We start from the raw sequence: 13,456 nt of genomic DNA on the forward strand, positions 1-13,456 counted from the left end.
AAGGCATGTATTAACATAGTTAAACAATGGATACTAGCCAGCTAGGCTTTACGCGTTCATGGGCATGTTTGTATACATTACTCTCTTTCTGTATTTAAATATATTTCAGACATGCAAGGTTAGGTTCATATACTTAAGTGCGCTTGTTTCGTATCATGTTAAGTGCTGTTGCATTGTGTTTGAGAGGCGGAACGAAAAGCGCGGATCTTTCGAATGAGTGTTTGTGGAGTGGGGACCTTTGATGACGAAGAACCATCAACGGAAGTGTTTCGCGCATGACAGATTGTCATCCCTGATTTGAGAGGATGCTTTTCTAAAAATAGTGATTTTTTTAGCATTTCATGTTTTAGTATGATCGTTAATTACAGTAGCAGCAGCTCAGAAGAGGAAGCTGAACGAGATGACGCTTCGCCTGCTCAGAAACGAACAAAACCTGACTCTGAAACCAGGTTTGGGGCGTTTGATCGTGTGTATGCTGTCATTGATGGACCCCCACCAGTAACAATAAATTAGCTTAATATGACATTTCTAGTAAAACTGACTGAAAACTTGATCACTACAATGTTACTAACTTGCTTACTTTTCCTAAGGGGTGAGCATATGGATCATGGATCTCTTCAAAAGAGAGACACCTTAACGCGTCTGCCCCTGCCTGAGTCTGTAAGGGAGATGTTCAGAGAATCAGAGGAGCAGTGGACTGATAACAGTGAAGAAGAACATGGAGGAAGACTGCGCTCCTTCCAACACGAGAGGGGAAACTGGGCCACTTATGTGTACTTTCCTTGTAAGCATTTTGCCTGAGTGTTGAAACAGTAGTACTTCAAGTGGATTTGATGGGAATGGTATTGCTTGTAATGGACACAATAACGGCATCTGTGGGTCTTCGCTGGTAATGACTTCAATCGGTGTGTTGTTTTTTTAGGTACTCTAATTTGTCCAACTGACCTTTGACCTCTCTTTAGATGACCCAGAAGAGGGATTCCTGGAGCTGCTTGATGATATTATGGTGGCCGCAGGTGCTCACGGCATTCCTCTGACCCTGTGTGAAGAGTTTCATATCAGTATCTCAAAGACGGTGGTTTTAAGACATCACTGGATCCAGCCATTTGTTCAGTCCATTCGGACCGGTCTGACAACGTTTCGGAAGTGTGTTATCCTTTAAACATCATTTTTCAATTATGCCTAAGTTATCTCCTGTTTGTCTGATCAAGATTGTTTCCTCAGGTTTTTCTGCTTGGCTGATAAACTTAGGGTGTATTGTAATGCTGAAAAGACGAGGTATTTCATTATTGTATATGTTAATGCCCCCATCTAGTTTCATTCATTTAAAACAATGTCCACTGAACATGCGTTGTTTTAATATCATATGATTATTTGGCATGTCATACAGGACTTTCCTTGGTATGGAAATCTCCATTGGGAAAACTCAGTTGCTTGAGGTCATTAAAATAGTGGATCTAACCATGAATGAATTCAACCTTAACACCTTTTATAAGGTTAGTACAGAGAATTGTATTTGTAAACAAGGTTCCAATATGTGTGAAACATTTAAACTTTCTAAGAATAAAGACTAACTGATACACTGTGTAAATATGGCCACTAAAACACCCTCTCACTCTCTTATATAGGATCCATCTTTCCATGTAAGTCTCGCCTGGTGTGTGGGCGATCACACAGAAAGACTGAAAAGGACATGTTTATCAGAACTGCAGGTATCAACTCAGATTTGCATCACAAACTAAACAAAGATGAGACAAGAATTGATTGAAAGCAAAGGTCATGGGGTTGGGGTTTGAACTATAGTAACCTGTGCTCAACTCTTCTCAGGGTTTTGTTGACAGACATGAAGATGGTCCATTTCACATACAATTAAACTGCAGCGAGGTCCGCTGCAAATCAGGAAATAAAGTTTTTCAGTTTCCACTTGAGTAAAATTCATCTTTAGTGATCGTGTGAATTTTTGACACTTCCAAAGCGTCCTTTATTTTTAAAGCTATTTATTAAAACTTTTCATATATTTGTACAGAATTTAATAAAATGTTTGCAGTAAAATACCCTGAAAGAATGTTCTCTTCACTGTTTTTCATGACGACAAATTTATTGTACAGAATTGTAGTAAATCCAGAATATTAACATGTACCTTTTTTAAATGCTAGAGAGTAGAAAATCTAACTGGTTGGGATTTCTTTTAAAAGGTCAGTGCATTTGTTACAGTCAAACCATTATGTGCAATACACCACATCCTGAAATTCAAAGATCTAGTTCTTCTTTCCATTGCATGTTAGATGTGCATTGTAGAATTTTCTTAATTAAACAGGTCCCATTTCATTCTTCTAGTACACATTTTAAGCCCCACATGTAAGCTTTTACAATAAGAATTTATTAAAACAGCAAGTTAATTGATAATTTATTTTCACACTTTTAATTTTATTAAGGTTAATGTTCATTTCTGAATCTACTACATGCATGCACATTTTGCACAGTATAAATTAAGATTAGGTAATGCATCATGAATTCAAATAAATGAATGCTGAATAATTAATACTTACTAAAATTGTTCATGATGTGTGTATTCATCAATGTTAACAAATTGTACCTTATTGTAAACCACCCGATACATTTGAAAAAGGCAAAACCACTTGTTTAACAAATTGTTTTTATCATTTCTAAGAGGTCAGTTGATAAAAATAAAACAAGACCATGCACACAGAGGTCACAGAGGTTATGCTGACATGAATTGGGCAATAAGATGTCCGTCAAAATTGCACATTCTACATACAAAAGCCCATGATAAAAATGTGTAAATCAATACACAGACAGGCAGAAAAACATCCAATTACACAAGCATACTGCGATTTCAGTACAATATAGATATAAACACTTTTGGAAAATCCATAAAAAAGAAATAAGTAAAATCTGTAGATTTTAAGAATTAATGGCCATAGGACATAAAGTAGGACAATGTTAGGAAACCGATTAACGGCACGCTATTACTTCAATAACATTTGCTTTAAAATCTATTTAACATTAAACTATAACATTGATTTGATCCTGACAAACCTAAATTCCCCAACAGGGAATATCCGAGAACCCATTATTGCAACTCGATAAGGAACACGACTCAAAAGTGATCAACAACAAGCGGTTCACATCCACCCAAAAAGCAGAACCGCATCCCATCTCTTTGGCAAACAAGAATCGTCATTTTCAAGTTAAGGGCTAAATGGCATCAAGGTGAGAAGAGCACATTCTTTATGTAGGAAACTGTGGTCATGTTCAACAGCATGGCAACGTGCTCGGTCCCAGGCAGCTCTTTCATATACACAGGCTGTGTCTGCTGACCCATCCAGCGCTTGCACTGTATCGCGCTCAGTAGGTTCACCGTCCCGTCACCTTCTCCGTAGATGACGGTGGGTTCCCCATCCGGAAAAGTTGTGTAGTTAAAGCTCTCAGCTGTAGGGATGCCGCTCCCATACAGACAATGAATGGGAACACCTGGAGCCTTCAGAGCGCTGACCAACGGTTCTGTGTCCTCCCTCATAGCCCAGCCATCTTCGTAGTCAATGTCTTTGAAGAAGCGCTGGTAGTCTTTGACGGTATAGGTGGTGTTGGGGGTGGACACCATGGTCTTATTCGGGGGCCACGTGTGGGCGTAGGGCAAGAGCCAGATGGTGGATACGGCCGTTCGCTGCTGGCTACGAATCTTTATTGGACTAATGACAGGAATGCGGTTGTTATCACCTGTAAAGGAACCACAATGGTTAAATGTTAAAATATTTGAAAATATACAAACAATGAGAAAAATTATTTACTTTAACAATAGTCGACAAGAACCAAAATTTTATTATTTTACTCCATTTAGTCTACAGGAAATAAATTGTACCCTTACCTGTTGCTACCACTCTGAGAGTTTTGGCAACTCCGGCCCACGGGGGGCCAAGAGACACAAAAGCCTTAATGTAGCGGTCCTTCCATGCCTGTGGTTGGTGATTAAGGAAATACAGCGTGTACATGTTCCCCATGCTGTGAGCTATAAGGACCACCGGACCTCCAGCCTTTTCAGCCATCTCCTCGATCATTTGCTGCAGTTGCAAGAAGTACTCTTTGTTCTCATCTAAAAGTACAAGTACAGAGGTCAAATGTTAATAGCCAAACCCATCATATTTATTAAAAATCATCGTCAAAAACAATGTCTTAAATTGCTGATGTCAAGCCAGACTGTAAATACTGAAGACACATACTTGGGGCTTTACGCCAGTCGTAGGGAGCTCCGCGTACGTCATCGTCCCTGGTATACCCCCACTCAACCATTGACTGCACTATGGTGAAGAAGTACATACCTGAAAGAAACAAGCCATTCGTCAAACAATAGAGTTGTTCGTTAATACATTTATATTATATGGGTTGTAAAGAAAGTTTCTACTCACCCACACTTTGTTTACTGGGATCCAGATATTCTACACTAAACGTCTTGCCAAACCCAGGCACTCTGATATCCACCCCTGGAGGAGCTTCAGTGAGATGAGTTGTCCTATTGTACAGTAACCTGGTATATAATAGAGATTTATGATAGTCAGCAAGAAGTTCTTCAAGAAGAGGATTGCTTATAACTATCAAGGCAGATTAAACGCACTTTCAAACAACTTGTAATTACAGGTTTTATTGGGTTAAACAATTTGACATTTCTGGGTTTTTTTTGCTGTTTTATAAATTGCCTTTCTTAAAAAAATTTAAGCTGGAGTACAAAGCCAGAAGGTTTAATGGCAGGTGGCTATTTGTAAAAAAATTATTCTCTTGACAAACATGTTTTTTTACTGTTACAGAGGTTTTCAGTGGTTTACATCTACCTGACTTTAAATGAATAGTGTTGACTTTGTGGGCAGCACTGAATGTTTCTATCTATTGTAATAGTCATGTATAAGTCTCGTGATTGTCCTCGATGTAAAAAGAGCAATCTCAACATCATACAGTTACAGCTGAACATGAGTAAAATATCCAGAAATGCTGAAAAAGCAAAGATTGTGGAGGACCTGCGTTATTGTTTTGAAGATCAGTGGACAGTGTGACTCATGACAAACAAGAAACCCTTAAACAAATATGACTAAACATAAAAATTGTTTAGGTAACATCATAGAGTATTAATATTCAGGGGTATGTAAACTTTTGTCGTGGGCTATTTTTAGTTATTCTGTTATTATTCTTTAGTGTGAACTTTATGTTAACATTTTTTTAGTGAAATAACTTGCTCAGGGCAGGACTAAATTAAAAATAAACCTTAATTTTCAAAAATCCTCTTATTTTTCCTATTGTTTCAGCTTTTTCCAGATTCTGCAAGGGGTATGTAAACTTTTGAGCACAACTGTATATACACTTATATACACAATTTTTTTTTTCTTCTCACAATTCCTGTTTGCTCTATGTAAAGTATATAAAAGCAGTTCCCAAACTTCATACCAAGACCCTAGACAGGTATAATCTCGAGACCCAGCAATTTTTTAAAATGGAAATATGGGGAGAAACACCTGATGTCCTTTCTTAGTAGAGTACTTTTGATTTTTCTTGTCATTATTCGAATAAAATCCAAGTTTATTTGCAATACCAAAATACACTAAGATATTAAAAGCATTGTCATTGCTTGTCAATAACTTGACTAACTGTTTTTCTCCACAGCAACCGAGTGATTTTGCGGTAAACGCTTCATCCCACTGTGGGCCCATCCAAAGCTTTCTGAAAGCCAGGCCTGGTGACATGACCACACACACCGTCAACTTTACCTCATGTTATCGATCCAGCAGTCAATGGCTACCGGCACCAGTAGCTCCAGGTTAAGCCATAATGTGAAGTAGTCTGCAGTCTTCTTGTAGCAGACGTAGTGCACCACACTGGGCTTGTCAAGTCTGGCTTCCAGTTGATTTCCAAGGTCTCCTGGAACTACATAGAAAATTCCCATCAATGCTAATCTGACAACATTTTTATGCAAATTGCAGCTCAAGTCATAAATAAGTAAAACATATCACATTAATATAGATCAGTTATCACAGGAAGCTCATTATGCAACACTTTACTTAAGATCTCCTCTGCAAACATCTACAGATAGGATTAAAGACTCTGATGCGATCATCACTAAATAAAGATTATCTACTTAACACCTCATGATCAAACTAAATATTGTTTCCTGCAAAGTTGTGTTTTTTTAATCACAAGCCGGCACAGCTAGAATGGTTTAATATATTTAATATAAAGACCTCAACATATTTTGAAACCAAAAATGTGAATTTAATGTTCTTGTTCCCCTTTCATGAAATGCAATGCAAATACTGGCTTGTCAAACACTAAAAAGTGTGTTTAAGATTCTCATTCAATTTTTTGTTGAAACAATCTAAGATATTGCTGAACTATGCTGTAGTGTTAGTTTAGCCATGTTTGACTGAAGATATTATTACAATGGTTTATTGGAAGCGATCAAATAGACCACATGTTTTTGTATGTGTACTATAAACAATATTAGACACATTACAGAAATTCTAATGGATTACATGGTTATAATGGGAATTGCATTGGTTTTAATAGATACTGTAATGACCTTTGTGGGTCTCTACTGGTAATGTGTTGGGTTCGGTTGTATTTGCGGGATGTTGTTTGTCCAACAAGACCTAACAGAACACCATTAAATCCAAAAAAATCCAAAACACACAGCAGTAGGGATATAAGTGATAGGTTTAATGTTTAACATGTGATGGTTCATAATGGTGTCATTAATGGAAACTATTAAAATGTGTATTTTTTTCTGCATTTAGTTCGTCAAGGTTGTCAAAGTCACATTTAACCGGTTGCGCAAACATCTGCAAAATTGTTTTTTTGTCATGTCATGTCAAATGACCGTGTCATATGAGAACCACCGAAGAAGAAAACAAACTTTTAAGAATATGGTAAAAAAAACAAGACACCTCGGATGTTATGGTACTGATCATTTTCAACATTTCATACATTTTTTCATCAAACATCATCAAAGTTGGTTTCATTATTTTGCGTATGATCGCTTATAGGATTTAATGCATTGTGGCGGCAGTCTGACCACATGCTTTATACTTTGTTATATTCACCAGTTATCAAAGGAAGCTCAATATGCATCACTTTACTTAAGATCACCTCTGCAAACATCTACAGATAGGATTAAAGACGTGTTGATTAAAAAGATGCTATCATCACTAAATAGAACTATGCTGTAGTGTTAGTTTATCCATGTTTTAATTGAAGATATTATTACAGTGGTTTATTGAGAGTGCACAAATACACCACATGTTTTTGTATGTGTACTATAAACAATGTTAGACGAATTTAAGAAATTCCAATGGATTTTATGGTTATAATGGGAATGGTATTGGTTTTAATAGACACTGTAATTGCCTTTGTGGGTCTCTACTGGTAATGTGTTGGGTTCGGTTGTATTGGTGGGATGTTGTTTGTCCAACAAGACCTAACAGAACACCATTAAATCCTGAAAAATCCCAAACACACAGCAGTAGGGAATTTAGTTATAGGTTTAATGTTTAACATGTAATGCTGTCATTAATGGAAACTATTAAAATGTGTATTTTTTCTGCATTTAGTTCGTCAAGGTCGTGAAAGTCACTATTTAACCGGTTGCGCAAACATCCACAAAAATGATAATCACTTTTTTGTCATGTCATGTCATATGACCGTGTCATATGAGAAAACCGCCGAAGAAAAAACAGACTCAAGAATATGGATGAAAACAAGACACCTCGGATGTTATTGTACTGATCATTTTCAACATTTCATACATTTGTATGTACATTTTCTTACAGTTGGTTTCGTTTTATGCTCTTAGATTTAATGCACAGTGCCACATGCTTCATATTTTGTTAACTTAAATAAATATTGACAACTATTATGACTCGACAAAATAGATGATATATGATAATAATAACGTTATACATACATAACAAATTACAAAAGGTATAGATATCTGTTCTAGTCTAGTACAATAACAACGACCCTGTTACAAAACAGCACATCCTGAGAAACAAGTAAACATGTGAAACACAGAAAAACACAAGGAAATTACACAACGGCATCTTTTGCAATAAAAACAAGACTTACTGAGAACCACAGGCGGTCGATCCGAGCACGTTCTGCCCTCCGAACATTTCTTAGTACTTCTGCTGTCGGTAAATGACAACAACAAGCACAACAGCTGGAGCGAAGCGAGAATCAAGCGATGGCAGGAATTCATGTCTTCCGATGGCTAAGACCTCCAATATGAATTTATTTTATCTGTCCATCGTGAGGTTTAGGGGTGAACTGAGAAGTGTCTGAGCGACAGTAACAGCGCGATGAAGACAGACAATGTTGCGATCATGTAAGGTGTTCTTTAAAGCGGCTAGACTCGATAGACAATGGCAGAAGTCATCGAGTTGGTGGGCGGGGCCGCGGGCGGATGGGCGGGGCAACGAGATGCAGTTCGACAACGGATTAGCTGAGTTGCCTCGAGATGCGATCGAGGTTTATTTAACCTGTTAATTTGTCTATTTATATTTATTCTGATATTAATAAAATTGCTCTTTTTGTGGTCTTATGGAAGAAACAGCCACACATTTATTTTATAATTGTTTTTTATCTAGACAATTCTTGAGTCATTTAAGCATATATTTGTTTAGACCCGTAAATTTGTCCCATAATTTCAATCTTAAGGATATTATTTTTTAATTTGAATGCTCCAAAACGCGCACTCTTGAAAATGTCCTTTATTCATAATGAAAATGAATCCCCTTTATATATTTCCAATTTTCTTTGCCATAGTTAACTCCATTGTTTCATCTCTGAGACTTGAATACAACAAAAAATGTGCAACTTCTTTGACTAATTACGACTATTTATTTACAGATAGGACAAAAATTCATTTTAGTGATATATATGTGTTTTTTATTATTATTATTTATAATTATCATCATTTTTATCATTGATGTTTTGTTGATTTATTTAACAATTGTTATATTTAATGTACGTAAACCTCGATTAATATATGATTTTCTTTTAATAATGTAATTATTTACAATTTATTTTTCAAACTCCCCTGATTGTATTCGGTATGTATGTAAATATGTTATTTCTGCATAATAATAGTAAATAAATAAAAATCGAGGCTTATTTATTTATACATTATCTGAATAATATGCAGGAATAGTCAATCGTTTAGACACACATAGTCATTGGTTATTATTGCTATTGTGACATTTTTAAATAATTATGAACTATTCTAAATGTTGAATTATGGTCAGGAAATTATGAATCAACAGAAATATAGTTAGGCTAATTAATTCTTTGTCAATTAACATCATATATTTAAACAGTTATAAAGTAGCTACACTTTCCTAGATTATAAAATCATGATGTCATCAATTTAAAATGTATTTTTATAGTATATTTATTGTAAACAAATTAATATGTATACACAGTTTATATTTGTATGAAACTAATTTAAATGATTTTAAAAGATTTTATGATCATCAGAAAAATAAATCACATTATTTAGTTAACATTATTGTCTGTTTCTGCTTGGTATTGAGGATTTTAGATCATGATATACTGCACATGCCCATATTGCTCTGTTTCACTCATTGTGAGAATGATGTTCAAAGATCAAAAAGGTTTGAGGGGAAAAGTAGATGAAATGCACTCCCAGTTCACTATATCTATATTTTAAAGAAAAAAAATCAAGTGCCTTTCTAAAAAAGGAACGTTTTTCCAGCTAAATGTTTTTGTGTGTGCACTGTATTATCACGTGTTAACGAAAAACCAATATTCTGCCGCAAACTTTGACCCCATGAACCAGATTAAAGGGTACAGATTTCAAATGGTATATTCAGCACTGTTTATAGAGAAAAGTACGTTTAATGAGGACAGATTTGTACACAACTATTTTGTATAAAAGTTTTATTGTCATCACATTAATAATTCCTAACACTTTAACAGTACTTTGGAATACAAAATTCCCTATTTATATTGGATGTATAATCAACAAACACGCTATCCTATACATATAAAACATAATTCCAGTACATCACACACTTTAAGAGCTACAGTATCTAAAATTGTCAACAGAATAAATACATATGATTAATTCTGTGTAGTACAAAACTATACCAGAAAATGGACTTATTGATGTTTATGCAAAACTTTTGTACACTGACATCACATCAGTACACTTCTTCATTTGTTTATACAAATGTTACAATCAATCAGAAAAATGTCACAACATATACAAGGTAGAGTTTTAACTCAGGTCATCGGTTATTAAGTTCCCGTCCGCTGGGAACTTTCCCTCCAGAATCCTCTGGATTGCTGTGAGGACCTTTTGATTAAAGATCATGTCCAAATGAGCTATTCCTCTGAACTCTGTCACATGCACGGCCTGTTCCTGTTTTCCTATCCATCGCTTACAAAGACTCAAGCTGCGACTGTCAACTGTGTCATCTCCATCATCGTAAATATAATCTATGGGGTCCGTGTTTGGAAACTGTTCGTCGTACACGTATGTCACAGGTGTAGGGAGGCCGCCCCCGTACAAGCAATAGACCTCGACTCCAGGTGCGGGCAGACCGGCTGTGAGGTTTCTGGTATCCTCCCACATGTACCAGCCATCCTCGAAGTCAATGTCTTTGAAGAGGCGATGATAGTCCTGGTTGGTGTAGTTGAAATAAGGGGTGGAGATAAAGGCGTGGTCTGTGGGCCAAGCTTCTTCAGAGGGGATCATCCATGGGTTTGTGGTTGTCATCCGCTGCTCTTCACGGATCTTGATGTTGGACACGAAGGGTATACCATCGTTTTCACCTAAGTATGCATAAAAATAAGATTCACAGCTCTATTGAAATTTGTATATATGGAATGAAAATGGATGTTTTGTTTACATCTACCTGATGCTAAGACTCTGAGAGACTTAACAGCGCCACCCCATGGTGCTCCAAGAGAGATGAAGCCCTTTATGTAGCGGTCCTTCCAGTCCTGAGTCTGCTGGTTGAGGAAGTACAGGATGTAGTTGTTGCCCATACTGTGGCCAAAAAGATAGACTGGTTGTTTGTTCTCGTCATGCATCTCCTCCACCAAACTTTTCAAACGCGAAAAATACTCTGCCTGTTCATCTAAGAACAAAAAGGGTTACGTAGAGTTTGTTAGTGGAACAAAGAAGTAATTCAATATTAAATTAATAATTACATATTTTTTAATTAATTTTATATAGATTTTTTTATATTTAATATTACTTTGATACTTTTATATGTACGGTAACGCTTTGCATTAGGTGCTATTTGTTAACAAATAGTTTATGCAATAGCTAACATAAACATAACATAACAATATTAATGAACAATACGTCTACAGTATTTATTAATAGTTTTTAAAATCCACTGTTAACATTTGTTAATACACCATGAACTAACATTAACAAGCATTGAGACAAATGCTGAAAAACTTGATTATTAGCTATAATGCATTTACTAATGTTAACTAACAGCACTTTATTGTAAAGTGTCACTCTTTTATCAATATTTATAGTTTATAATTAACTATTTAACTTTGTTTGCAAGTGTGTTCTTACTTGGAGCGATTCTCCAGTCATATGGAGCGCTACGGACGGTCGCATTTCGCACATATCCCATGTTAACCAAATGCTGAACCATGGTATGAAAGTAACCTAAAAAAAGATTGGCATACGACGAATAGATGTTATTGTTGTAATAAGGTATGGTTGTCATAAATGGAATTACTTTTCAGAGATGTCACGCTCACCTGTCAGCTTGTTCAAGTCCAGAAACTCTATAGGGTGGGTCTGTCCAAATCCAGGTACCCTTACCTCCACACCTGGTGCATTAGATGTCTTGCGAGTTGTCCGGTTGTACACAATTCTATAGACATAAAAGATACAGAAAATGAAATGATAAGGCAATAAACTATTATTTATTAAATATATAAAGAAGGGGGTGTTAAAATCTTTCATAAAGGTGCCTCTGGTATGCTTTATTGGTCTGCCTACTAGTTTTATTCAACACTGCTTGCTTTCTATGCAATAACTGTCTTAGGTCAAGCACTAGAACATCAGATTTTGAGCATTCTCCAAACACAACAAACAAAAGGTCAATGACCTGAAATAGACTGGCAGCCGTAAAAACCTACGCAAACTCAGCTGAGGCTGATAAGGAAACACAAGTAAATAAATCAGAGGCTTCTTTACAAGAAACATGGATTTTGAATTTCAAGTATTGCTACATTTCAGGTATCGATAAAGCTCTGTCTGAGGTCAGCATTATTGATATACGTTAAAAAATAATATTTACCTTATATTATCAATCCAGCAGTCAATTCCAATGGGCACGAACATGTTTAAGTCAATCCAGAGCGGGAACCAGTGCTCAGTTTTCTTGTAACACAACCAGTGCACCAGTGTGGGCTTGTCTATTTTGGCCTCCAGGCGATTACCCAAGTTTCCAGGTACTGGAAATGCAAAAACGCAACATTTTGTTTTCGTTATCAGGTACATGTTATGGTATCAAACATGGACTTTGAGAGAAACCATGCACAAAATATGGATGTTTTTCTTTAGAAATCTCACACATCAGGTTTCAACTGGTCTAATGAGTTCAACTTCAACATATCTGTTATCTTGTCTACTTTATCTTATGCAATTATGTGCATCGAATGAGCAATAATTAATAATAGAGCTTATATATAAAAAAAACTTTAGACAAAGTTTAACTCAACTTTGAATTAAATATTGCTTACCTATAATAAGAGGTGGAGTGCTAGTCGTTTCGACTCGAGGTTTGGCTGTCGGTGGGAAGATAACGTTAAATAACCAGAATCCAGAGGTCTGATGAAGTACAATAAGAAGAAATGCTATTGATCTGAAGGACCGAGAATATCCCATCGTGTCTGTCTTCGGGTCTCTGCTCTGACTATTCAGTACCGTTCAGTACTGCGGATCTTGTAATGCGTTCATCCAATGAGTCAAGTCGAGGGGGCGGTCGATGTTTTTTATGTAAGGTCACTCTTCACGTGCTCTGCCCCTGTAGTGATTGTGTTATATTCAGTGACAGTAGGCGAAAATAAACGGGTACAAGCATGCATAATAAAAGTCACGTAAACGTGTTAGCTGCGACAACATAAACAAAGGTTATCTGGCCGAAATTTCACTTCTAGTTGACCAAAGGATTAATAATAAGTAGTTTTAATTTAATACAATACAATCAAAAATAATAATTAATATTATTATAAATTAAGCATGAAATAAACGTTATTACTACCAAATGCAGACCAAGTTAACTTTGACCGTGCGCGTGCGTCCGATGAAACCGTCCATAGTTTTAATACAAATATGAGAGTTAAACTATGATTTAAACTATGAAAAAACATGGTTGGTAATTTATGCAAATTTCTTTAA

The 13,456-nt window shown here is 36.0% G+C and overlaps 3 protein-coding genes across 3 annotated transcripts; 1 reads left to right on the forward strand and 2 right to left on the reverse strand.

The window, feature by feature from the left end:
- The first annotated feature begins 198 nt into the window (after positions 1–198).
- On the forward strand, positions 199–2,204 carry usb1 (U6 snRNA biogenesis 1). The gene is made up of 7 exons (XM_056740410.1): positions 199–449; positions 591–784; positions 963–1,146; positions 1,225–1,278; positions 1,391–1,496; positions 1,629–1,712; positions 1,828–2,204. The coding sequence occupies exons 1-7, from the start codon at positions 352–354 to the stop codon at positions 1,930–1,932; spliced, it is 825 nt and encodes a 274-aa protein (XP_056596388.1). The 5' UTR covers positions 199–351; the 3' UTR covers positions 1,933–2,204.
- A 155-nt stretch (positions 2,205–2,359) lies between these two features.
- On the reverse strand, positions 2,360–8,425 carry pla2g15 (phospholipase A2, group XV). The gene is made up of 6 exons (XM_056740405.1): positions 8,125–8,425; positions 5,775–5,931; positions 4,428–4,546; positions 4,242–4,340; positions 3,890–4,114; positions 2,360–3,741 (listed from the first exon to the last, which is right to left on the reverse strand). Exons 1-6 carry the CDS (start codon positions 8,255–8,257, stop codon positions 3,230–3,232), a joined length of 1,245 nt encoding a protein of 414 aa, XP_056596383.1. The 5' UTR covers positions 8,258–8,425; the 3' UTR covers positions 2,360–3,229.
- Positions 8,426–9,940: 1,515 nt separating this feature from the next.
- On the reverse strand, positions 9,941–13,074 carry lcat (lecithin-cholesterol acyltransferase). The gene is made up of 6 exons (XM_056739335.1): positions 12,799–13,074; positions 12,354–12,510; positions 11,809–11,924; positions 11,618–11,713; positions 10,938–11,162; positions 9,941–10,854 (listed from the first exon to the last, which is right to left on the reverse strand). The coding sequence occupies exons 1-6, from the start codon at positions 12,941–12,943 to the stop codon at positions 10,298–10,300; spliced, it is 1,296 nt and encodes a 431-aa protein (XP_056595313.1). The 5' UTR covers positions 12,944–13,074; the 3' UTR covers positions 9,941–10,297.
- Between the last annotated feature and the right edge of the window lie 382 nt (positions 13,075–13,456).

The sequence above is a fragment of the Triplophysa dalaica genome, chromosome 24 (assembly GCF_015846415.1).
Source record: "Triplophysa dalaica isolate WHDGS20190420 chromosome 24, ASM1584641v1, whole genome shotgun sequence".
NCBI classification, from domain to species: Eukaryota; Metazoa; Chordata; class Actinopteri; order Cypriniformes; family Nemacheilidae; genus Triplophysa; species Triplophysa dalaica.

What these genes read in the sequence shown, in the direction of transcription:
- pla2g15 (XM_056740405.1), bottom strand. Translation starts at nt 8,257, where the DNA reads ATGAATTCCTGCCATCGCTTGATTCTCGCTTCGCTCCAGCTGTTGTGC. An exon ending in TCCCAGTAAACAAAGTGTGG is followed by an intron (nt 4,341 to 4,427) that starts GTGAGTAGAAAC and finishes TGTTTCTTTCAG; the next exon opens with GTATGTACTTCTTCACCATA. An exon ending in CGACTGGCGTAAAGCCCCAA is followed by an intron (nt 4,115 to 4,241) that starts GTATGTGTCTTC and finishes TTGTACTTTTAG; the next exon opens with ATGAGAACAAAGAGTACTTC.
- usb1 (XM_056740410.1), top strand. Translation starts at nt 352, where the DNA reads ATGATCGTTAATTACAGTAGCAGCAGCTCAGAAGAGGAAGCTGAACGA. An exon ending in AAACCTGACTCTGAAACCAG is followed by an intron (nt 450 to 590) that starts GTTTGGGGCGTT and finishes ACTTTTCCTAAG; the next exon opens with GGGTGAGCATATGGATCATG. An exon ending in TGTAATGCTGAAAAGACGAG is followed by an intron (nt 1,279 to 1,390) that starts GTATTTCATTAT and finishes CATGTCATACAG; the next exon opens with GACTTTCCTTGGTATGGAAA.
- lcat (XM_056739335.1), bottom strand. Translation starts at nt 12,943, where the DNA reads ATGGGATATTCTCGGTCCTTCAGATCAATAGCATTTCTTCTTATTGTA. An exon ending in CACTCCACCTCTTATTATAG is followed by an intron (nt 12,511 to 12,798) that starts GTAAGCAATATT and finishes TTGCATTTCCAG; the next exon opens with TACCTGGAAACTTGGGTAAT. An exon ending in TCTCAGAGTCTTAGCATCAG is followed by an intron (nt 10,855 to 10,937) that starts GTAGATGTAAAC and finishes ATGCATACTTAG; the next exon opens with GTGAAAACGATGGTATACCC.